General features: G+C 32.1%; 1 protein-coding gene across 10 annotated transcripts in view; it reads left to right on the top strand.

The window, feature by feature from the left end:
• The window catches only part of KIDINS220 (kinase D interacting substrate 220), a 176,333-nt gene that overhangs the window by 54,427 nt on the left and 97,642 nt on the right, over positions 1-24,264 (top strand). For all 10 annotated transcript variants that reach the window (XM_031951200.1, XM_031951199.1, XM_031951198.1 and 7 more), the window contains exons 14-22: positions 1,143-1,322; positions 2,885-3,050; positions 3,792-3,943; positions 4,153-4,442; positions 6,464-6,604; positions 9,096-9,339; positions 9,509-9,597; positions 13,503-13,647; positions 16,543-16,705. In XM_031951200.1, coding sequence (XP_031807060.1) covers positions 1,143-1,322; positions 2,885-3,050; positions 3,792-3,943; positions 4,153-4,442; positions 6,464-6,604; positions 9,096-9,339; positions 9,509-9,597; positions 13,503-13,647; positions 16,543-16,705 — 1,570 coding nt within the window. The remainder of the gene's footprint in view (positions 1-1,142; positions 1,323-2,884; positions 3,051-3,791; positions 3,944-4,152; positions 4,443-6,463; positions 6,605-9,095; positions 9,340-9,508; positions 9,598-13,502; positions 13,648-16,542; positions 16,706-24,264) is intronic.

The raw sequence follows: 24,264 nt of genomic DNA, 5'->3' as shown, positions 1-24,264 counted from the left end.
CAACATCTTGGTGACCCTCGCTTTTAACCCTAACCATCTAAAGGTCTGTAGCTATATGGAACTAAGAACTTGAACTTTCTGCAGAAGGAAATAAACCTAGATCTCAAAGAAGCATCCTTTTTTTCATCTGACCTGTACCAGGAGAACAATTCATGGTAATAGCAGATGGAAAAGTCTGGGGTTTTGCATCTCTGAGTCAGGATTCAATCCTTTGTTGATCCCTAAGCTCCAGGACCAGATGTGTGATCCTCTGTGCAAGAATTCTTGACATTATTCTTCTAGAAAGCTTGAATTCTGAAACTCTAACCATCTGATAATGTAGATTCCTTAGGTCCCTATCTCTTCACAGCTTAATCTTCTATTTAGTGGATTCTATTATATCACTCTTTTGGCTTCTGCAGGTCCTCTATATATCTCACTGTATGTGTGAGAGAATTTGCAACTAATTGTACATGGTATCCCCATCGTTTATTTCCCTTTTCCAGTTTTCCATTTTGTGCTAAAGTCTGTTTTTTGGTACATGCTCAGCTTTTACACAGTAGCCTGAACCAATCAAATCATTCTAGAGTACTGAGATTTAATTACCCTTCTTTAATAAGTCACATAGGCGTTTACTAAAAATATTCAGCATTCGTTGTTTCCAAATGCCCTTGTTCAGTAAGATCTTCATTCAGCAGACATCTTCATTAGGCAGGTAAAAGTAATAAATAATGCTTCACCTCTCCAATTTGAAGTAGATCAGATAATCTTGATCACATTTGTCTCCTATTGAAATAGATGGAGATATAACTTGATTATGAAGTTATCGAGAGTGCTTGTATGGGTTTTTAATGTACATTAGGGAAGTGGGAAATCTATCAATCTCAAAAAATTGGAAAAGAAAGTAATCAGTGGTAGATTTGCACATGCTTTCAGGGTATGTTTTCTAAAAGTTGGCACACCACAGTTTTTATAAGAGAAATACTTATAAATTTCTTGAATGAAAAAAAAATATGTAAAATGAGACATTAAAAATAATTTTAAAATGCTCTTGTTTAGATTTTTTCAGTGTTTTACAAAAGTTTTTAAAACATTAGAACTTCAAAATGTTTTTATATCTGTTTATTTCTATTCTTCATAGTTTTATTCTTTTTCTCTTTCAGATGAGATGAAGACTTTTGCAGGACAACAAATTGAACCTCTTTTCCAGTTCTCATGGCTTATAGTATTTCTTACACTGTTACTTTGTGGAGGGTTGGGTTTATTGCTTGCCTTTACTGTGGACCTGAAACTTGGAATAGCAGTGGCTTTAAGCCTCTTGGCACTCCTATATATTTTCTTTAGTAAGTCTTTGCTTTAATTCATTTCACAATTGAAAAACATGCCAGACTTCCTTGAAATACTTAATATGATATGTTGATTTTTTTCCACTGAAAGTTAAAAATACTATTTTTGATAGTATAGTATTTGAATATAATAGTATGTATGAGTGAGAAAAAATTTAACCACAAATACGTGTTTCCTATTTTTTATTGCATTAATTGGCTTGGGAAATGGTGTATTCTAATTGGTTTCAGTAGCTTTCAAAGTCTATGTAAAATTTCATTTATCTAGACATAAGCATTGTTATAAGAATGGCTTATGGTTATTATGTTTTGTTTCTGTTATACTTTGTTTAATTTTTAAAATTTAATATTTAATTTTTCCCAGTTACATATAAAACTTTTTAACGTATGTTTTTGAATCTTTGAATTCCAATTTCTTTCCCTTCCTTCCTCCCTACCCCAAACCCTTATTGAGAAGGTACATGTGAAACTGTACAAAATTTTCCCGTAAGTCATGTTGCAGAAGAAAACATATATTCTCTCCCCAATACCCTTTCCCCAAAACAAAACAAAACAACAACAAAAAAAAACCCTCAAGAAAAATAAAGTAAAAAAAAAAAAAGTATGTTTCAATCTGTATTCAGACACAGTCAGTTGTTCTTTTTTCTGGGTATGGATAGCATTTTTCATCATAAGTCCTTCAGAATTGTCTTGAATCGTTGTATTGCTAAGAAGAATAAAGTCATTCACAGCTGATCATCTTATATATTATTGCTGTTACTTTGTATACAGTACATTTCACTCTACATGAGCTCATGGAAATCTTTTTCTTTTTGTGAGAATATTCTGCTCATCATTTCTTATATAGCACAATGGTTTTTCTTGTGATTACATGTCATAATTCAGCTATTCCCCAGTTTTCTTTTTCCTCATTTTCCATTTCCTTGCCCTGAGAAGAGTTGCTATAAATACTTTTATACATATAGTTCCTTTTCCTTTTTATAAAAAATATCTCTTGGGATACAGGCCTAGTAATGTCATTTAAAATCAAAAGGTACGCATGGTTTTATTGTTCTTTGTGCATAGTTCCACATTGCTCTATGATAAGTGATTAAATCAGTTCACAATTCTACCAACAATGCATTAATGCATAGACTTTATTTAAATAAAATTAGGTCATCTTTTTCTATCTGCAGTATTGAATAGTTCCTCTGGTTTAGGAGAGCACTGGCTATCACTATGCATTTTTTCCTGAAATAAGAGATAAAAATAATCTCTAATTTTTCTCATCTGAGTGTTGTCTTCATTTGCAAGAAAACAACTATACATATGTTCTATCATATGAATCATAAATTTGTTCCAATTATGATTTTTTTAGGCTGATATTAAATGAGCCTATAGATCTGAGGCTCAGGACTTATGGTATGGGGAAGTTGGCATTACATTTAAAACTAACATAGTACCCAATTCACTTGTGAGCCATTGAATGAAAGCTGACTACTTGAATTTTCTTCCTTGGGGAAATGAATGTGAAATTAATTAACTAAAATGATTTCTCTGGGTTCATTTTTATATTTCAGTTGTAATTTACTTTGGTGGCCGAAGGGAAGGAGAAAGTTGGAATTGGGCCTGGGTGGTAAGCACTAGGTTGGCAAGACATATTGGCTACTTGGAACTCCTCCTCAAACTGATGTTTGTGAACCCTCCTGAATTACCAGAGCAAACTACAAAAGCTTTACCAGTCAGGTAAGCAGAATGATTTTTGTTTCTCTTTTTTTTCTTGGAAGTACTGTACTATATTCATATATTCAGTTAAAAGTAAAAAAAAAAAAAATTAAACATCATATACATTCCTGGATGTAGATACCTCACTCCCCTCTGGAACGAAACCATACATTTCAACAAAGATAAAGGGTTAAGCCAAAGACAAAATTTTATTTTTTCCATCTAGTTTTACTACTACTAGCCATTCTATGAACAATTGTCATTTCTTTACTTACTGGTCATGTTACCTTTTTGAGCTTCATTTTTTAAGAAAGATAAAGGAATTGGGCAAAATGGGTCCTAAGGCCATCTCTCACATTGAATATTTTGTGATCTTTTTCTTCTTAATGGATAATTTTTTTTAAATTTAGGATTTGGGGTGATTAGATAGCACAATGGATAGAGCACCTCCCTGACGTCAGGAGGACCTGAGTTCACATGTGACCTCAGACACTTAATACTTCCTAGCTGTATGATCCTTGGCAAGTCACTTAATCCCAATTGCCTCAGCAAAAATAAAAAAAAAAATACAATTTCTCAGACCTTATACATTTTCCTTAACTGTTTGAAAACATAAACTTTTTTTTTTACTTAGGGAAAAATATTAATTAAAAGACAGTGAAATAATCCAACTGCTTTATAACTTATAATTTGAATTTTATTTTAACAATGACAAAATTTCTTTTTCTTTTCTCTTTTTTTTTTTTTTTTTTTTTTTTTAAGATTTTTATTTACAGATTACAATAGACTCTCCAGTGTGGGTGGAGAAACTTCATTGGCTGAGATGATTGCAACTCTTTCTGATGCTTGTGAAAGGGAATTTGGTTTCTTAGCCACAAGACTTTTTCGAGTATTCAAGACTGAAGATACACAGGGTAGAACTTTTATGTTTCTCTCTTTTTGTGTTTTAACATGATAGTTATTAACATAATGTTTTTCTTTTTTTTTCTTTTTATATGTATTTTAAATTCCTCAAAGCATATTATCTTGTACCTAATAATTTTTATTGTACTTTGATTATTGAATTACATTATCTAGACAATAGAAGCATAAATAATGGCTGAAACTTTTTTATGTCTTACAGGGAAAAAAAAGTGGAAGAAAACTTGCTGCCTCCCATCTTTTGTTATCTTCATTTTCATCTTGGGATGTATTATTGCTGGAATCACTCTCCTTGCTATATTTAGAGTTGACCAAAAACATATGACAGTGAATGCTATTCTTATATCAATTGCATCTATTGTTGGTTTGGCCTTCATCTTAAACTGTCGTACTTGGTGGAAAGTACTAGATTCTATCCTAAATTCTCAGCGTAAACGTCTTCATAAAGCTGCCACCAAATTGCACAAGTTGAAAAGTGAAGGTTTCATGAAGGTAAATAAACATGTATATTTATATTTATAGTAAAAACTTTAGTTTTTGAATTTCTAGAATTATAAGCATTCAGCTGTGTTTAAAACATTTTGTGAATTTAAAAAATTTTACTTTTAACTTCATTTGGAATTAAATTCAGGTATATTCCCTAATTGTGGGAATACTGCAACACTGCCTCTTGATATCTCCCATCCACTGAGTGCAGTTATAATCACTACACAGATCCTTTTTAAGATGTGTTTATATGAAACTTTTCTAAATTTCCTTAGCTCCTTTCTTTATTGTTCTTTCCTCTCAACTTATTGTATATGTATTTGTAAATTCATGTTGTTTTCTTTGATAAAATATGAGCTCTTTGAGGGTAGGAACTATTTCATTTTTGTCATTGTATTCTAATCATTTTGCACAGTGCCTGGTACCTAGTAAGAGCTTTGTAAATACTTTGGGATTGATGAATAGATTTCATTCTATATATGCAACTCTATGTATATCCTCTATCTTTAGTTTCTAGTCTCAGAACATTACCAGCTGGCTTCTGACCTATTGAATTTTATGTTCTATAGATACCTCAAACTCAGTATTTAAGATAGTATTCTTTAACCTCCTTCAACTAAATTTACCTTTTTCTATTGAGGTTACTGCTATTCTTCCAGTCATGAAGATTCACTTCCTTGTAGTCATCCTCTATACTCACACTATAGTCCACATATCTAAACATGTGTCAATTCTTATCAATTCTTCTTTTACAGTATCTCTTACAAACATTCCCTTCTCTTTGTTTACACAGCCCTCACACTAGTTCTGGCTCTCATTACAGTTTTCCTAAACTTTTGCAAATAAAATTGATCTCTCCATCTCTGATCTTTCTTTGCCTAGGTTTGACCCTGACACTCACAACAGTGACTATCACTTCTAATATCTATGTAAATTATTCCCTTTTTGACATTTAATGCCCTTTACTATCTGATCTCAACTGATCTTTCTAGCTATCATATACATTTCTTTTTTTAGTCTTGCTATTTCTCATACACACACACACACATACACACACACACATACACACTCTATTTCCATCTTTATGACTTTGTTTTAATTGTTACCTTGGAATATACTCTTTTCTCATCTCTGTCATTGAGAATTTTTCCTTTCTTTGAAGCTCAGTTCAAACCTCACTACTTATATTATTAAGGAATATGAAAATATTCCTTATTTTTCTATCTTCTATTGTTTTTTTCTTCCCAGTTAACTTTTTTCTTTTGTATGTATTAATCTGTACTTCTGTTGGAATGTAAGCTCATTGAGTTTGACACTTTCATGGCTCAATCCAAAGGAATCTTTGCAAAGTTTTATTCTTTTAAAGTAATATGATCCAGGGAGGTTTGTTCATAGATGTTCTTGTCTGAGCTCTGGAAGTTCTTGTCTCAGGTTTAGGTCATATTGGCTTATATGTAGTTGAGTTTCAGTAGATTGTGGCTAGCCTCAATCATTGTTTGCTTCTAAGAGGTTCTGCAGTTTCAGAGAGACTGAGCTGTTGGCTCCCCTTTGGTCTTCGTCTCCTACCCTGGTCTTTGTTGTAATGTAGTCTAAAAGTTCGAATTGAGTCATTTCTTTGATCGTGGGCTCAGAGCCACTCAAGTTCATTTTCTGGAATTAATTTGTGTGCATTATTTATCTTGGGGTCCTTTGCTTAATATCAGCTATTGCTCTGCATTTCTAGATCTGTGCCCCAGATCTGGACATTGGATGGTACCTGTCAGATGGTTCCTATCTCCAGCACTACTTGAGGAATTCCTTGGATTCTTTCTCCCATCTCACTGTCACTACCACTGACCCTGTGCTCCACCCTCAAAGTAACTTGATCAAAGTTATTTAATGTCATGAATGAGAATCAGAACTTAAAGTTAGAATTCTAGATTCTAAGTCTGTATTGGTTTACTGGATTATTTTGCATTAATATTAAGATAAAACAACTTTCATTTATGAAATATTTCATTATAACTTAAATGCTTTCTTTTTCTCAGGTTCTGAAATGTGAAGTGGAATTGATGGCTAGAATGGCAAAAACTATTGATAGCTTCACTCAGAATCAGACAAGATTAGTGGTCATCATTGATGGGCTGGATGCTTGTGAGCAAGACAAAGTCCTACAGATGCTGGACACAGTATGTTTTCAGTCATTTTAATTTACTCAGAGAGTTTTATGTACTTGGTGGTTGACTATAGAAACCAAATTTGATCTTATTTTAATTGAAATAAATTTGAGAGTTTTTCATTAAATAGATGCCAAGGGATGTATTGTGTGTTCTTTTCAATTTAAATCCTCTTTTTTTTAGTGAGTAATTTTCAGCTCTTTGCATGGTTTTGATTTCTCAATATAGTAATATAAGATAGCATTTCTGGTGTGGAAATATCAAGTTAAAATATTTAACATTGTAAAAATAGATCTTATAGTAGATATGACAGCTGAAAAAAACAAGTGTGATGCAGAGAAATGAATTTGGAGTCAGGGGGATACGTACTTGAATTCTCGCTCTGCTGTTCATTGATTCTGTGACTTTGGATGAATCACTTAAAACTCTTTGAACTTCAATTTCTTTCTCTGTAAAAAGGAGCTGTTAAACTAGATGTCCTCTAAGTTACTTTCTGATTTTACAACTAATATTTTAAGTCTGATGAAGATGTGTGATAGAAATGGCTGAAGTCTTTCTCTGGGAGTTTCTTTGCGTTATCATACATAATTGTCAACAGAACTGGAGGTGGTAATGGGGAATCCCAATGCTCTTAGTAAATGGGACACATTAAGTAATAGCATAAAACACCATAAATATGAGTAAGAAGCAATGCTTATCCTGTCTAGTTGAGAAAAAGGCTATAAAAATAACTATGGAGGGACAAAATCATATAGCAATTTGTATATGAAAAAGAGGGAGAGGAGAAGGAAGAATGGTGTACTTGAAGAAAGAATGATGTACTTGAAGAAGGTCTACCCATTACCCCTTCTTTACTCTCTCCCTTCCCCCAAAAAAACCCAACCTGAGAAAATTTGATGCTAGCTTCAGACTTTTCTACTAGTGATAAAATGTCAATTAAGATGATGCCTGACTTTTAATAATATATATTTCTAATACTTTATTCAAATTGCATGTATATTTACGATAAACCCCAAGTAAAAAAATTGAAAATGTGTCTAGAACTATTAATTATTCCAGACATATCAAAATTCATAAATTTATATTTAGGAACTTTAGGCAAATTTTGCATTTTTTGGTTCATTTTATTGTTAGATTTATAGTAAGAGTTCTTAATATTTTTTGTGGGATGAATCCCTTTGGTATTGTGGAAAGATTGGAATTATCTAGCTCATTTTCTCAAAATAAAGTGAATAAATGAATAAAATAAAATATATGGGATTACAAAGGTAACTAATTAATTTTGAAATACACTTCTCAAAATAATAATTTAATAAAAGAATACAGATCCAAAGTTAAGAATTCCTGCTTGATTTAAAGTAAGAATTCTTTTCCTCCTGGATATTTTCCTTTATTTTAATTTTCATTCATTTAAAATTCATTTTAATTAATGAAATAATAACATAAGATGGAAAGAAAAACAAGTGAGAAGATGAATGTCTCTCCTCAAATACCAACACTTTGTTAAGCCCAAATAATAAAGATAATTATAATGCTAAGGGTTACATAAAGGTTTAAAGAGATACAAAAGAAAAAAATTACCGTGAAATATCTGGTTGGTTTTGAGGAAGTCTTTATGACCATGAATCTGATTTGAGCTTTGGAAAATGAGTGATTTTCAAAAGATGAAGTAGATAGAATAATATATTCCTAGCACTAGCTAGTATAGCTAGCATTCCTAGCAGCACATAACAAGTCTTAAATATATAACAAGAGCTCACTTTAAGGTCTGCAAAGTGCTTTGCAATAAGTCTAGAATTGTAAGTAAAAAGTGTCTCCCCATTTTACAGAGCATGCAACTGAGGCTCAGAAATATAAAGTAAGTTTTCTCTAGTCACACTGCTAATAAATACTAGTATTTATTGGGAGTTGAATTTGGATCTTTTAACTTCTAAAAACCAACAGTGCTTCTCAAAGAGATTTATATTGGTTGTATCACTGTCAGGCAGCATTTTAGAGATCTCAAGGAAAGAAAAGGAAGGAAATAACAGGAAGAAAGAGAAGAAAGAAAGAAACAGATATTTAGAAAACACTTTCTATGTGCCAGGTACTGTGCTAAACACATTTTATAGATATTATTTGGTCCTCACAATGGTCCTAGAAGGTAGGTCTGCGATTTCCCCCATATACACTCGAGGAAACTGAGGTAAAAAAGAAATCGTATCTTATTCAAGGTCATAGATCTAGTCTTTGGCTTCATATTTTAACTAGGTATTCTTGATATTCAGGCCCAGTAATCTAGCTCCCTCAAGAGGACAATGTTTTATTTATCTCATATAGAGTATAACATCTTGAGAGATATGAATGATACCTCCTATTGCTTTTCATAATACTTTTTTACCCAGTATAGTGTTACTTATTAAATTAATTTGTATCAAATGTAGCCTATATATGTGTGTATGTGTGTGTGTGTGAATATGTTTAAAAAATATATATTTATATGTAAACTTCTCTTTTGTTTCAGGTTCGAATTCTGTTTTCAAAAGGTCCATTCATTGCTATTTTTGCAAGTGACCCACACATAATTATAAAGGCAATTAACCAGAACCTCAACAGTGTACTTCGTGATTCAAATATAAATGGTCATGACTACATGCGCAATATAGTTCATTTGCCTGTTTTCCTTAATAGTCGTGGATTAAGCAGTGCAAGAAAATTTCTCGTAACTGCCACTACAAATGGAGAGGTTGTATGTTCTGATAGCACAGGTAAAAATCAGGCCTCTAAAATATTAAAGTTCTTAGAACAGCTAAAATTCTTTTTGAATTTGAAAAAATATTTTTAACTTAAAAATGCTTTGGAGAGTTGTGACTTCATACTTAAAGTAACAGAAGTATTTTGGTGTTTAAATTGTATGTCTTTGTAAATTATTTTAAGGATTACATGAAGATGCTGACAGAAGAGTTTCCCAGAACAGTCTTGGGGAAATGACCAAACTTGGCAGCAAGACAGCCCTCAATAGACGGGTAAGATAGTTGCTTTTAGTTAGACTTCTCTGTTGTTAATAATATATAAGAAACAAAGGTAAAAGATTATTTAAAGCTTTTATAGCTATTGAATTATTATTTTTCAAATGAAATACATCATTGGATTTCCTTGTAGCAGCTTCAGTTTAACTTTCAGGGATTAAGTGTAGAGCCATAGTAATTCAGTTCTACTGTATACTTATAGAGGACTCATCTTGCTCTTTCTACTCCTTTGCTCTCTTCTTTAGTAATTTCTTTCTATCCCCTATCCAGGTGCATTTGGCACAATGTACTCTTTTTTTTTATTATTATCATAGCTTTTTATTTACAAGTTATATGCATGGATAATTTTTCAGCATTGACAATTGCAAAACCTTTTGTTCCAACTTTTCTCCTCCTTCGCTCCAGCCCCTCCCCCAGATGGCAGGTTGACTAATACATGTTAAATATGTCAAAGTATATGTTAAATACAACATATGTATACATGTCCATACAGTTATCATTTTGTACAAAAAGAATTGGACTTTGAAATAGTGTACAATTAGCCTGTAAAGGAAATCAAAAATGCAGGCGAACAAAAATAGAGGGATTGGGAATTCTATGTAGTGGTTCATAGTCATCTCCCAGAGTTCTTTCGCTGGGTGTAGCTGGTTCAGTTCATTACTGCTCTATTGGAATGGATTTAGTTCCTCTCATTGCTGAAGATGGCCACGTCTATCAGAATTGATCATCTGTAGTATTGTTGTTGAAGGATATAATGATCTCCTGGCCCTGCTCATTTTACTCAGCATCAGTTCATGCAAATCTCTCCAGGCCTTTCTGAAATCATCCTGTTTGTTATTTCTTACAGAACAATAATATTCCATAATATTCATATACCACAATTTATTCAGCCATTCTCTAATTGATGAGCATCCACTCAGTTTCCAGTTTCTGGCCCCTACAAAGAGGGTTGCCACAAACATTCGTGCACAGACAGGTCCCTTTCCCTTCTTTAAGATCTCTTTGAGATATAAGCCCCATAGTAACACTGCTGGATCAAAGTATATGCACAGTTTGATAACTTTTTGAGCATAGTTCAAATCACTCTCCAGAATGGTTGCATTCATTCACAATTCTACCAACAATGTACCAGTGTCCCTGTTTTCCCACATCCCCTACAACATTCCACATTATCTCTCCCTGTCGTTCTAGCCAATCTGACAGGTATGTAGTGATATCTCAGAGTTGTCTTAATTTGCATTTCTCTGATTAATAATGACTTGGAGCATCTTTTCATATGGCTAGAAATAATTTCAATTTCTTTGAGAATTGTCTGTTCATATCCTTTGATCAATTGGAGAATGACTTGATTTCTTATAAATTAGAGTCAATTCTCTATATACAATGTACTCTTTAAAACAGTTTCAAGAAAAAAAATAAAACCAGCGTAAGGGATGTAATACAACGGTTGTTCTGCTTTTTCTTTGCCTCCCAGCTTTCCTCCTTTACCTGATGCCTAGGAGATTTTTTTTTTCTCCTTTTCTGTACATTGCTAGAGACCTTGCCCTCTTCTAGACCACTTTATATGACTTTTGCCAAATCCTTTAATCAACAGTGCTTATTGTAGAATTTATTCAACACTGAACATTTTTCTTATTTGGCCAAAGCAGTCTTTAATAGTTTTAGCTGCTAGAGAAGAACCATATTACAGATACAGAACCATCTTCATTCACCTTAAGCAAAGATGAGCAATTATTTTTTTTCCACACTGGTTTGAGAAGACAAAACACATAAGGTAATAAAGAGTTGGAAACTAAAGAGAATTTCAAGATTGAGGGAAGTATTATTGTTGGAGCATTTTGGGATCATATGGTTGCAGCAAGTCAAGCAGTAGCAATTGGAAAGAATATTTCTCATAGTTCTTTAGGATATGACTAGTTTACCTATAGTACCTTATAGTAATTTCAAACTCTGAATAAGTATAACAAAATACGGTCAAGGATCTTGATTGCAGCATTCTTCTTCATTTCCCATGTCCCCCTTTCATTGTCTTCTTCAGATCAAAGTAGTGTCATAAAATTTGACTTATACGTAAGTTTTAAAATTATTACTTGTTCAGCATTAGGGAGTGAAATTTGGTATAGGCAGAGTAAGTAGGAATATCGTGTCATCATATGATAAAGTTTGCAATTGACATTCCCTTTCTCCAAATCCCCTTTCAGAAATACCTGAGTTCAAATTCAGCTTCAGCCATTTACTATGTGATCCTGGGCAAGACATTTAATCTTTGTTTATTTTAGTTTCCTTAACAGTAAAATGAGGACATTAATAGCACCAACCCCTCAGAGTTGTTATGAGGATCAAATAATATTTGTAAAAAAAATTTAACACAGTGTCTGGAACATAGAAAGTACTATATATAAATGCTTATTCCCTTCTTCCTTCCCCTTCTCCCTGATTGTTGTTTTACCACTTTGTCTACCTCTAATTTACTGCTTGATATTGTACAAATGGTTACTACTGGTAAGAGGCAGTGTAGGTAGTGGAATGAGTTCAAACTACAGAATCAAAGGGTCCACGTTTGAATTTTGCCCCTTCTTGCTTATGACCCTTCTCTGTATGACCTGGACCAAATAAATCACTTAAATTTTCTAAATCCCAGCCTTATCTTCTGAATGGTAATGAAAGGGACTGGATTAGATGGCATAGATATTCCCCCCAGGTTTAAATTTGATCCTGTGATCCTATGATCTTATTGTGGTTTTTTTAATTTTATGTTTAAAAATGACTTGATTTCTGGTGCTGAGAAAAAATGCTTTGAATGATTAGAATAAGGCATTATTTATAAACTCAAAGTGAGTGGAATTAGCTATAGTTTAACCTGTTTTAGATAAAATCAAATAATAAGCACATAATAAATCTTATTTACATTTAAAGGGAAAATCTGAACTTCAAAAGTCAGACAAGCTAGGGTACAATTATTGTGTTTTTAAAGAGTCAGTTTTTCACAACTTAGCATTTTCACTCTTTTTGTTGTTGTTTTCTTGCATTTTGTTTTCTTCCTATTTTTTCCCTTTTTGATCTGCTTTTTCTTGTGTAGCAAGATAATTGCATACATATGTATACATATATCGGATTTAATATATTTTAACATGTTTAACATATTAGATTACTTGCCTTCTAGGAGAGGGGATGGGAAGGAGGGGAACACAAGGTTTTGCAAGGATCAGTGTTGAAAAATTATCCATGCATATGTTTTGAAAATAAAAAGCTTTAATAAAAATAAAGGGGTAAATTTAAAAAAAATCAGCTTCTTTGATGGTTATAAGACATGTCTTTTTACACATTTGGGTATATACATGTTATATTAACATAGCTCTGTAAATTGAGTTACACCTATATTTGAAAGTATAAGTAGCAAAACCATAAAATTTGATGGAGTAGATTGCTAATTTTTCACAAAACACTTTTGTTATTCAACGAAAACATACTTTCCCTGCTAGTGTATCATTTTTATAATTATTTTGATCATTTTTTTTGGTTGAGAATCTGAATTTTTGTGGTAATAAAGTATTGATCAATATATTTTCTTTTTTTGAGAGGTGGGCATCATAGCATAGTGGATAGAGATCTAGCCTTGAAGCCAGGAGGGCATGAATTCAAGTCTTGCCTCTGACACATACTGTCTATCACCCCTGGATGAATCACAATTTCTTTTGCCCAAGACAATTTTCTAAGACTATTAATGCATAGGAGGTGTCAATTTGGCATTTGTGGAGTTTCTTCGCCTGAAACAAAGTCCTATAAAAAATTTCTCATACCAGAGAAAGGGCATATCCAGGCCCTGTCCCTTTCACTATTTTCTTTTTCAAGATTTTCAGACTTGTATGAATGAATTCTTTTTTGCATTGTGTTGTTTATAGGATACTTACCGAAGAAGACAGATGCAGCGGTCCATTACGCGTCAGATGTCTTTTGATCTTACAAAGCTATTGGTGACAGAAGACTGGTTCAGTGATATCAGTCCTCAGATTATGCGAAGACTACTTAATATTGTTTCTGTTACAGGTGAGACTTTTATTTGTTTTCTTTAGCATAGGAAATAATCTTTGATAATTTCAAATGATTTTTTCAGAAACAAGTTAAAGTTACACAATATAAGGGTACTTAAAAGATTGTTGAGAATGCAGTGGAAGTTATTCTTAATACCATTTTCACTGCTTCAAAATCATAGTGCCTTAAGCTCATTATTCTTCCTTTCTCAAGTTCTTGATTCACTGACTTTTGCTCTTCTACAACTGTTTGCATCTTTTACCATGGGACTTCAGCCTACATGTTGATAGTTCGTTAACCATCTTACTATCTCATTAAATCCATGACCAACTCTTCCTTTCCACCTCAGTTACACATAAGTATAGTTACACTCTAGTCTCACCACCCTTGTGGCATTCCTTTATCTTATCTCATTCTTCTTTATTACCTCTTCTTATATCCTTTATTTTCAAAATAACTTCCAATCCTTATACTTCTCAGTACTTTCTCAGGCCATTACCTTTACTTTGACTTCCCTTTCCTCTCTGTCTTTTAATTAACTAGTTCAGACACTACAGTATCCTCTACAGTCAAATCCCATGTCTCCTTATTGAATCACAACTGTGAATGGCTCCTACTAGCTGTCTCTTTTACTCCATCTCATATGTTGCTAAATAGAACTGCATGAAATCATGCTATTGTGCTATCTGTATTTATCATAAATTTAAGTTTTCTAATTCTAGGTAGCTCTTGACTTTATCAAAGTAATTTTTTTTATTATTCACTAATTCTCTGGGCAAATAATTTAAATGCTATTTATCTCAATTTCCTCATATGTAAAAAGGGAATAATAACAGTATTTACCTCTAAAAGTTGTTGTGAGGATCAAATGACATATAACCTTTGTAAATCAATTAGTGATTAATTATTATAAAATTCATAATTAATAATGAAATTAATAAATATTTCATGATTGAAGAAGTATACTGACTTACCCATAGCCCCATTGCATAGAGGTATACACAGGCTGTATCTAGTACTAGAGAGGATGGTTAGGGATGAAGTGTCATTTAGTTTCTATGTCTGAAAAGGGTTTGAAAAGAACAATTTTATTTAAGAAACAGTTTGTTAAATTGTTCTTGAGAAATTCCACAGGGCTCAGTGGACGTGTAGTTTAATGGGTATTAGGGAAATGGGAGGCATATGTCCAATGTAGAAAGAGATAAAGTAATTAGGATATAGTGTTAGCAAAAGTGAGTTTTCATGTAGGCAGTCTATGCTTTTGTATCATAGAGATGCAGAAATGAAGAAGAGACAGTTTGCTAGTAAATAGTAAAGTAGATTTTTTTTTTAAAGGTGTATACAGCAATTTCATTAGGGTGTACACTTAGCAAATTTTATTTTTATTTTTAAAGGTGAAGATTGTTTTAGATAAAATTTTAAAGGATAACTTCAGAGTCATTTAAGAGAAATTAAGAATTAAAGCTTTAAAATGAAACAGTCTGAGGGTTTTTTTTTTTTTTTTGCATTAAATTATGCCTGGGTAAATACACATATACACATACACAGGTATATACGCAGGTATATTACACATGATTGAGTCATATCTGTAATGTTCTCTGGTTCAGTTTTCTTGGGGGTCTCTGGAGCAGTCTTCCTTTCAGTTCGAGTAATCTCCACAAGAACAGCCAGGTGTTTTAAGTCCAAATCCTTTATTATCTCTTTCAAAGTCTTGTCTGCTTTCCTGGGGCCCAGGAAAGCTTTCTTAAAAGCCTATTTCTCCTTGGTTCTGAGAGCTTGAGCTGCTTCTCTGCCCTCTGAATCTCTCCAAATGAATCCTGGCTGAGGCTCCCAGCTTATATGCTCTACACTGAGTATAAACCAGTCATTATATCACTAGGAAACAATGATTTGTTATAAGATTAAATCAGTCACACTGAACCATGCTAAACTAAATAACCATTGTCTCTATCAGTTCCACTGACTTAGCACCTTATAAGAATCCTTTGTTTCAAGTTCAGAGTTCTGGCCCTTAACACATTTCTATAGTATAAACAACATGCAAATAAGTACTGTATCAGAATTATTTACCTGCAAATATTTTTCCTAATCATTTCATTTCTAAGTGCCAGAGTAGTAATATACTTAAATCCTTTAAGTTTTCTGCATAATATCTATGGAGTTCATTTTCATTGTGGTGGTTTTGTTTATTTCTTTATTTAATTTCTTTAATTTAATTAATTAATTAATTGATTGATTTTCATTACTTTTATTTATTTATTTATCTATATTATTTATTTATTATATTAATTTATTTTTTGTTTATTTTATTATTTGTTTATTTTATTTTGTTTATTACATATTATTATTTGTTTATTTGTTTTTTCAGGATCTTATCTTTTTTTTTTAATTTAAAACAAAAATCTTTTATTTATGAATTTCAGTCTTTAAATTACCAGAGATTTATGTATCTAAATGACTTTATTAATTAGCATAACCTATTCTCATAAATCCAGTTTGTACTTGCTACATATATGTATCATATGTGAATCATATCTAAAGTAAGTAGTGTTAGGGTTCTTGAAATGTACAGCAAGATGCACATGATCTTAGGAAAGCTTAGGCTATTACAGTTCTGGAGTGAACATAAGAAAACTTTTTTCATACAGATTTATGAGATCTTGGTTTTCATGTGCATGTATAAAGTATCTCCCAAAAAATTGTTAGCCTAATATCTATAATGAGGTTATTTTATAGTCAAATAATTACTTAAAGAAGATAAAATCATTGTGTGAACATACTTGGTGTTCCACTTTATTTAGAGCAAAGTTAAATAATCTAATTTGTCTCTTGGACAGTTTGCTCTTTTTTTTTTTTTTTTGGCTTCTGCTTATGTTAATTTACAAAATGTTATGCTTTCATATTCTATAGGACGATTATTGAGAGCCAATCAAATTAGTTTCAACTGGGACAGGCTTGCTAGCTGGATCAACATCACAGAGCAGTGGCCCTACCGAACTTCATGGCTCATATTGTATTTGGAGGAAACTGAAGGTGTTCCAGATCAAATGACACTAAAAACCATCTATGAGAGGTACAATTGCTAACTTATGCTTTTTTATATCTTTAAGTTGAATGGAAATTATAGTTTATATGTTAAAAGTGTTCTGGAAGAATATGCAAAATGAGTATTTGTATATTGAATCAAATTTTCCTTTTGATATTTACTGTAATTTCAGAGTGGTGTGTTCCCATTTATTTTTTGGTGCCAATACATAATAGAGTCAGCATTTTCAAATGGGAATATTTTGCCTTTATCTGTATAGCACATATATGACAATTTCTCCAAATTTAACACTACACATTCTTATAGATGGAGATATACAGACATGTAAACACATGCCAAAATATATAATAAAATTCCCTTTTCATTGAGTGTTTTTTTTACTCCAGGGAATAATGAAAACAATTATACCCCCACACTACTATTCTGGTTATTTAGTAGAGTGTCATTCTTGAAAGACCTATTTGGAAGTGCTTTCTCAAGTAGCTTAAAAAATACTACTTGTCTTTGATTATCATTAAATAATAAAAATATTAGTAACCCATTAAATTAAGTTGTGTGTTATTTGATAAATTTTAGACATACATTGATCCTAATGAAGTTTAAATTAAAGAGGTTCATCTAATTTCTTTATCTAATAAGTGTTGACTGATAATAGTTCTGAGTCAAAATAAAACATGTTTGATTTTGTGATTGCTATATTTGGTCAGATTTACAAATTGGACCTTAAGTGACTGTGTTTTAAAGTGAAATTTATCTGTAGTTATTTATCAAGCATTCCATTGTGTTCTTTGATACCTCAAAAAAGTTTGTAAGATGAAAAATGATCAAGTGAAAAACTCATCCACATCCACTGCCCTCCATATCTAGTTATTTTGCTTAATCTTTGCTTAATTTTTATTCTCTCAAGATGTCTGTCCCCTTTTCTTGGTTTTTAAAATCTTTCACAATTTAATCCCAACTTTCTTCTAGACTTATTTCACATTAATTTTCTTATACTTACTACCTTCTGGTCATAATGACTTGTTCTTATTTACTGAACTCAGAATCTTGACTTCCATCTCTGTGACTTTGCAAAGGATTTCAAGGAAATGCTATTTCTTATTGTCTCTGCTTCTGATAAACTTCATTAAGGTTCAGTTCATCTACTACTTTCTGTAAGAAACTTTTTCCCACCTTTTGTTTTCTTTTCCTTCTCAAATTATATTTTTGTGTCAGCTCATAATTTGTATCTTCCCCGTAGAAGATAAATTCCTTGAAGGAGAGGGACTGTTTTTCATAGGTAAGGAATACGCTATTAGCACAATGTCCTATAAATAGTAAGTAGTTAAATGCTTGTTGGATTAGATTGTGGTGATATTGCTACAGATACTCATAGATATATAGTCTTGCCATTGTAAAGGAAAAAGTATGCTTTTTACAGACCAGAAGTTTAGAACTTAGAAATAATTAACATATGATAATGAAAATTATTTCATGAGTTAAGAATATGGACATTAGGTTTGTAAGTTTTCTGTCATTTTTAAAGGTCAGTTTCTCATTCTTTCAGTTTCATTTCAAAAGTCTATTAACTATAGATGATTTACAGTGAAGTCACTTGGGGATCCTTCAGAACCCATAGATTTAATTACTATCTCTATGCTGATTTTTCTTTTTTTTATTATAACTTTTTATTGACAAAACATATGCATAAATAATTTTTTACAACATTGTCCCTTGCACTCACTTCTGTTCCAACTTTTCCCTTCCCTCTCTCCACCCCCTTCCCTAGATGGCAAGTAGTCTTATACATGTTAAATATGTCACAGTATATCCTAGATGCAATATATGTGTGCAGATACATACATTTCTCTTGTTGCACAAGAGGAATTGGATTCAGAAGGTAAAAATAACCTGGGAAGAAAAACAAAAATGCACGTGGTCCACATTCATTTTCCAGTGTTCCTTCTCTGGGTGTAGCTGATTTTGTCCATCATTTATCAATTGGAACTGAAGTAGATCTTCTCTTGTTGAAGACATCCATTTCCATCAGAATACATCCTCATACAGTATCGTTGTTGAGGGATATAATGATCTCCTGGTTCTGCTCATTTCACTCAGTATCAGTTCATGTAATTCTCTCCAAGCCTCTCTGTATTTGTCCTGCTGGTCATTTCTTACAGAACAATAATATTCCATAACATTCATATACCACAATTTACCCAACCATTCTCCAATTGATGGGCATCCATTCATTTTCCAGTTTCTAGCCACTACAAACAGGGCTGCTACAAACATTTTGCCACATACAGGTCCCTTTCCCTTCTTTCTATCCCTCTTTGAGATATAAGCCCAATAGTCGCACTGCTGGATCACTGTTTGATAACTTTTTGAATATAATTCCAAATTGCTCTCCAGAATGGTTGGATTCATTCACAACTCCACCAACAATGCATCAGTCCCAGTTTTCCCACATCCCCTCCAACATTCATCATTATTTTTTCCTGTCATCTTAGCCAATCTGACAGGTGTGTAGTGGTATCTCAGAGTTGACTTAATTTATGCTGATTATTCTTAAATCTGCCTTTCCTATTCCATTCTGTCTGCTGACCTCCAGTATCACATCTCCAACTGCCTTTCAGATGCTTTGAACTGTATGGAAGTCTTAAATTTGACATGTTCAGAACAGAACTCATTATCTTTCCTCCTAAACCATCTTCCCTTCTACCTTCCCTATTGTAGGAAGCAACACCATTTTTCCAGTCCATTAAGCTTATAACCTAAGAATCATCCTAGATTCCCCACTCTTCCCTTCCATCATATTTACATTGTTACCAAGGCCTTTTGATTTTACTTTTGTAATACTTTTTCAATATATCTCCTTCTTATCACTCTGCTATAGATACTCATCACCTTATACTTGGATTGTTGTAACAACTTGCTGTTGTAATAACCTGTTGTAATAACCTTCAAGTTTCTTCCCATAACAATTTATCTTCCTTTTAACCACTAAAGTGATTTTCCTAAAACACAAGTCTGCTCATGTCATCCCCCTACTTATCTTCTTCTCACCTCCAAGAAAAAATAGAAAATGCTCTTTTGGTATTCAAAGCCCTTTATAACCTAGACACATCTTATTTTTCCCGTATTCTTATACTCTACTCCCCAACATGTATTCTTTGATATGGTAATTGTAGGCTCCTGGATGTTTTATAAACAAGGTATTTCATTTTTTTTTGCTCTGGGCATTTTCTCTGGTTTTCCCCAGTAGCTCTCTCTTTATTTATGCTTTCTAATTTCATGGTTTCTCTTACTTAAGTCCCAACAAAAAAAATCTAATCTTCCATAGGAAGATGTTCTCAACTTCTCAATTCTAGTGCATTTCCTCTCAGTCATATCCTATTTATCCTATATGCCTCTTTTATTTTTATATTTGCTTGTTTGTTGTCTCCCTAAATGGTGAGCTCCTCAAAGGCAGGAATTATCTTTACTTCTTTTTGACTCCCTTAGCATAGAACATGGGATTTAGTAAACACTTAATAATTTTTAATTATTTGATCGATTATTCAACATGCTATGAATTTACTGTTATTTATTATTTAATATTAAGGTTTTTTTTAGCATTGATCATTATTTTAAATTCATACTTTTCATGTAATAGGTTGTTAGTTGTTGAATTAATGAATTGTTCAGAGTTGAAGTTAGTAATTTGAGGTAAAGTGTAAGTTTTTTATTTTCTTGACATATTAAGGGTAACAAAAATATTGTGGTGGAATTTTATTTTGGTCACTAAACTCATGTTTGCAACTTTTAGCTAAATGTTTTCTTTCCATTTATGTATTATAAGATTTAACATTTATATTCTGCACATTCTCCTCTCTATCCCAGCAAAAAAAAAAACAAAACAATAATAAGATTGGGCTAAATAAGTTACTCATGGATATATGATCACATCAAGTTGAGTGTTCCTTCAAAATATTAAAATTATAGATCATAATCCATCCATATTTGCCCGTCTTTTGTTATTCTTGTCTATGGCTTCTCATAATTTCAACACAAAGGGTTACAGGCCTTTCCTGATTTCTCTTGACATCATGAGGATGCCACATTCTATCTGGGTCCTTGTCATTCCTCCCTTTTATCACATTACCATTTTCTCTTTGCATTTTTCCTGATGACCTCATTTATTCCTTTATCTTTCAAACTATTTCACTGGTTATATGTTGTAGTCTTCACAAATCTACCATATAACTCTCAATCTCATCATTTTCAATTTATTGGAGACTGTACCACGTATCACAGGCATAGGTCAACTTTGGCACAATATTGTTGTTAAATAAATAAGCCTTTGTTTCTGGGAGGTGGTAGGATTATTAAAGGAACTTTTTTGTTTTTTGAAGACACTCCATTTTGTTCTCTTTTTCCTTTCTAATTCTGAGCCTAGGTCAATCCATTTATACTTTCAACTTATAATATAAATACTCATGAACAATCTATTTAGGTTATCCCTCCAAATATGGGTCATAATCTTAGCAGAGGGCATTCTTTATCCCACTTGACTTTTTTTTCCCTGAGTGTGGAGGCTAAACTTTTTCAGTAGTTATGTTATTTACTTCATGAGCCATTGGGGTCAGTACAAAGTTTAATTCTCCCATCACAGTGTCATCTACAAACAGGAGCATCTAGAGGACTTCACCATTCAGAAAGTCCTTCGTCATTTGGACTTTGCACTGTATCACCTTCATTACAGTGGCAAATACTTTGAGCATAAGGCAACGTCTCCTTTTTTGTGCCTTACTTCATATTTATTAAGAGAATAATTGAACAATATTATTATCTGTTTCAATATCATTCAAGTAACCTTGAATGATACTTGCTGAATGGATAGAAGGCACCTGGTTAGAAAAAAGTCTTCAAAATGGTATCCTACTATTCCAACTAAGGTATTTTTCCATTATCAGTAAATATTAAGCAGAGTGGGATCATATATATTCTACCTGTTTCAATTATTTTGGAGGTAAAGATATGATTAATTGTAGAATGTCACTTTTTTAAAAATGTCTTATTTTTCCCACTTCCTTGTAAAATAATTTTTGATATTAAAAAAAAGTTTTAGGCACCAAATTATATACCTCTTTTTCTCCTCTCCCCTTCCTTGTGATGTTAAGCAATCTAATGTGTGATCATTAATAATATTTCCACATTAGTTATTCTGTGCAAGAAAACTCAAAGAAAGGAAGGAATAGAGAAAGGAAAAGAGAAAGAAAGAAAGAAAGAAGAAATATGCTTCTGTCTATATAGAGACAACGTCATTTCTTTCTCTGGGAGGTGAATAGCATTTTTCATCATGAGTTTTCAAGGTTATCTTGGATCACTGTATTGTTGAGAATAGCAAAGTGGTAGGGCTAAAGATATATCCTGTTCACAGAAAATAACTACATACAAATAAGATATATGCAGGACAAATTGGAGATAATCTCAGAAAAGGCACTAATATTAATGAGGAATCAGGAAAATCTTCTAGAAGGTGAAAATTTAGCATAGGAAGATCACTTTGGTAGCTGAGTGAAGATGGTATAGTTGGATAAACCTTGTGGCAAGGATGCCATTCTGAAGGTTATTGTAATACTCCAGGTGTGAAGTGATAAGCGCCAGCACCAGGGTAAGAAGGGTATATATGTGTTTTATCTCTTGAACTGTAAAGTGATAGGCTTGGACTAGGTAATCTAGAAAACCCTTTTTACCATTTTGTAATGCTATCCTTTATTTTAAAATGTTGTTACTTTTGGCCACCTTCTTATGTCAGTTGGCAAATATGTACAGTGTTGCTGAGTGAGGCATTTTTGTCTCCATGTTTTGGTCATTGATTTACAATGGTTAAAGTTGTGTACTAAATTATTGTAGTTTATATCAATATAATTTCTACTATTCGTTGCCTATTGTCATTATCAGTTGCTTAAGTAGTTCAGGATCTCACATTTATAATATCAGTTACAAATTTAAAATTTATAGATAATTTAAAACATCAGGCTTTTGTTGTTTTTATATAAATAGGGTGGAACACTTAATTATTAGCTTTAGCTTTATAACTTTTATATAGAGCTGGTTCATGATGCTAGAAAACCCATAGTTGATTTATAAATACCATTTTAAAGCATTTCACATCTAATGTGTGTAAGCTTTGTTTGTTGCAACAGTTCTTTGGCATGGAAGAGCTTGGGAGTAGATAACATATCATATTTCAAAGTGATTCAAAAGTATTAAATTAATATTGTGGGTGAAATGTGCAGTAATAATGCATATACCTTTATCATTATTTTTTAAAATGTACCTGATAATTTTAAAAGATCAAGTTGCTTTTCCAGATTTCTATCTCTGAAAAAGAAACATTCACATTTAATTTTTAAAAACATCACCACTATAAATTACTATTTAGCACATAGATGTGAAACTTTACAATAAGTACTTTAAAAAATGTTTGCTAAATTTTTTTTCTGAATGCTACCTACTAAAATTTTTGCTCTAGTGTTATAAAGTATTCTTGGTCTTTTATCCCTTTCGTGGATTTTCATTCTTCTAAGTCTTATCTTGTTTAAATATTTTAAAATATACTAAGTAAGTATTCCAGTAGATGGCAGTGCTGCATAATTATTTAGGGCCTTTGTGAAGAATTAAATTCTGTCTGGTCTTTCATACTTAAGAAAACCATTTTTCTGTTTGCAAAATTAATGACTTGATTTCTTTCCTCTTGGTATTGTTGTAATATTTAGTTTTATTACTAAAATTTAAATCTTTCTGTCTTTATATAAGTACTTAATTATGAATATTCAGTAGACTATAACAAAGTAATTTTGTATAACTAAAAAGTTAAACTTCAAACATCTTTTGCAAAACATTTGACTTTAATTTATTACAAAATATCTGCACCATTAATGTAGCATTTGTGCTAATACTTAATTTCTTTTCTTTAAACGGCTAGTAATAATTGAAGTAAGCTTGGCCATATATCTTCATCATTCTTTATCATTTAGAAACCAATTGTTTGCCATTGGAGAAAAAATGTTAGAGAGATTGAATGGCTATTTTATAGATGAACTATGGACCTTGGTTGAAGTTTCAGGAGATGCTTAGGAGGGAAAACAATGTTTGAATTGGATGGTATATCTACGGAATTAGTGTCTTGGGGATTTCTTCACTGGGGAAAAATATTTGAACTTCATGAGCTGTAATTGTATCCTATTGGAATAATTCCCTCCTGTTTTTCTGTTTTAAAGTGAAACAAGGAAATGAGAAAGAATATAATTTAAATTATCTGAAATTAATATATATTAAAACTTAATAGGACTAGCATATATTTATTTTGTGTTATGCATCTTAAAGAATGTTTTCTCCAGAATACTCTGAGGATAGATGTTTCCAGTGTGTTGTTCATTGTGCTGTTAGGGAAAATTTCTGAGAAGTCAAGTGATCCCCTTGCCAGGGATCCTATGACCAATAAGTGATGGAATCCCAGTCTTTTTTCTTTTAAAACAGTTGTCTGACCTTCTGAACTTAGCAATTAACAAACATAAACTTTTATATATGTTGGGAAGGGAAAATGAGGAATGTAT

The sequence above is a fragment of the Sarcophilus harrisii genome, chromosome 2, assembly GCF_902635505.1.
Source record: "Sarcophilus harrisii chromosome 2, mSarHar1.11, whole genome shotgun sequence".
Taxonomy (NCBI): Eukaryota; Metazoa; Chordata; class Mammalia; order Dasyuromorphia; family Dasyuridae; genus Sarcophilus; species Sarcophilus harrisii.
This window is presented reverse-complemented; position numbering and strand designations above follow the sequence as displayed.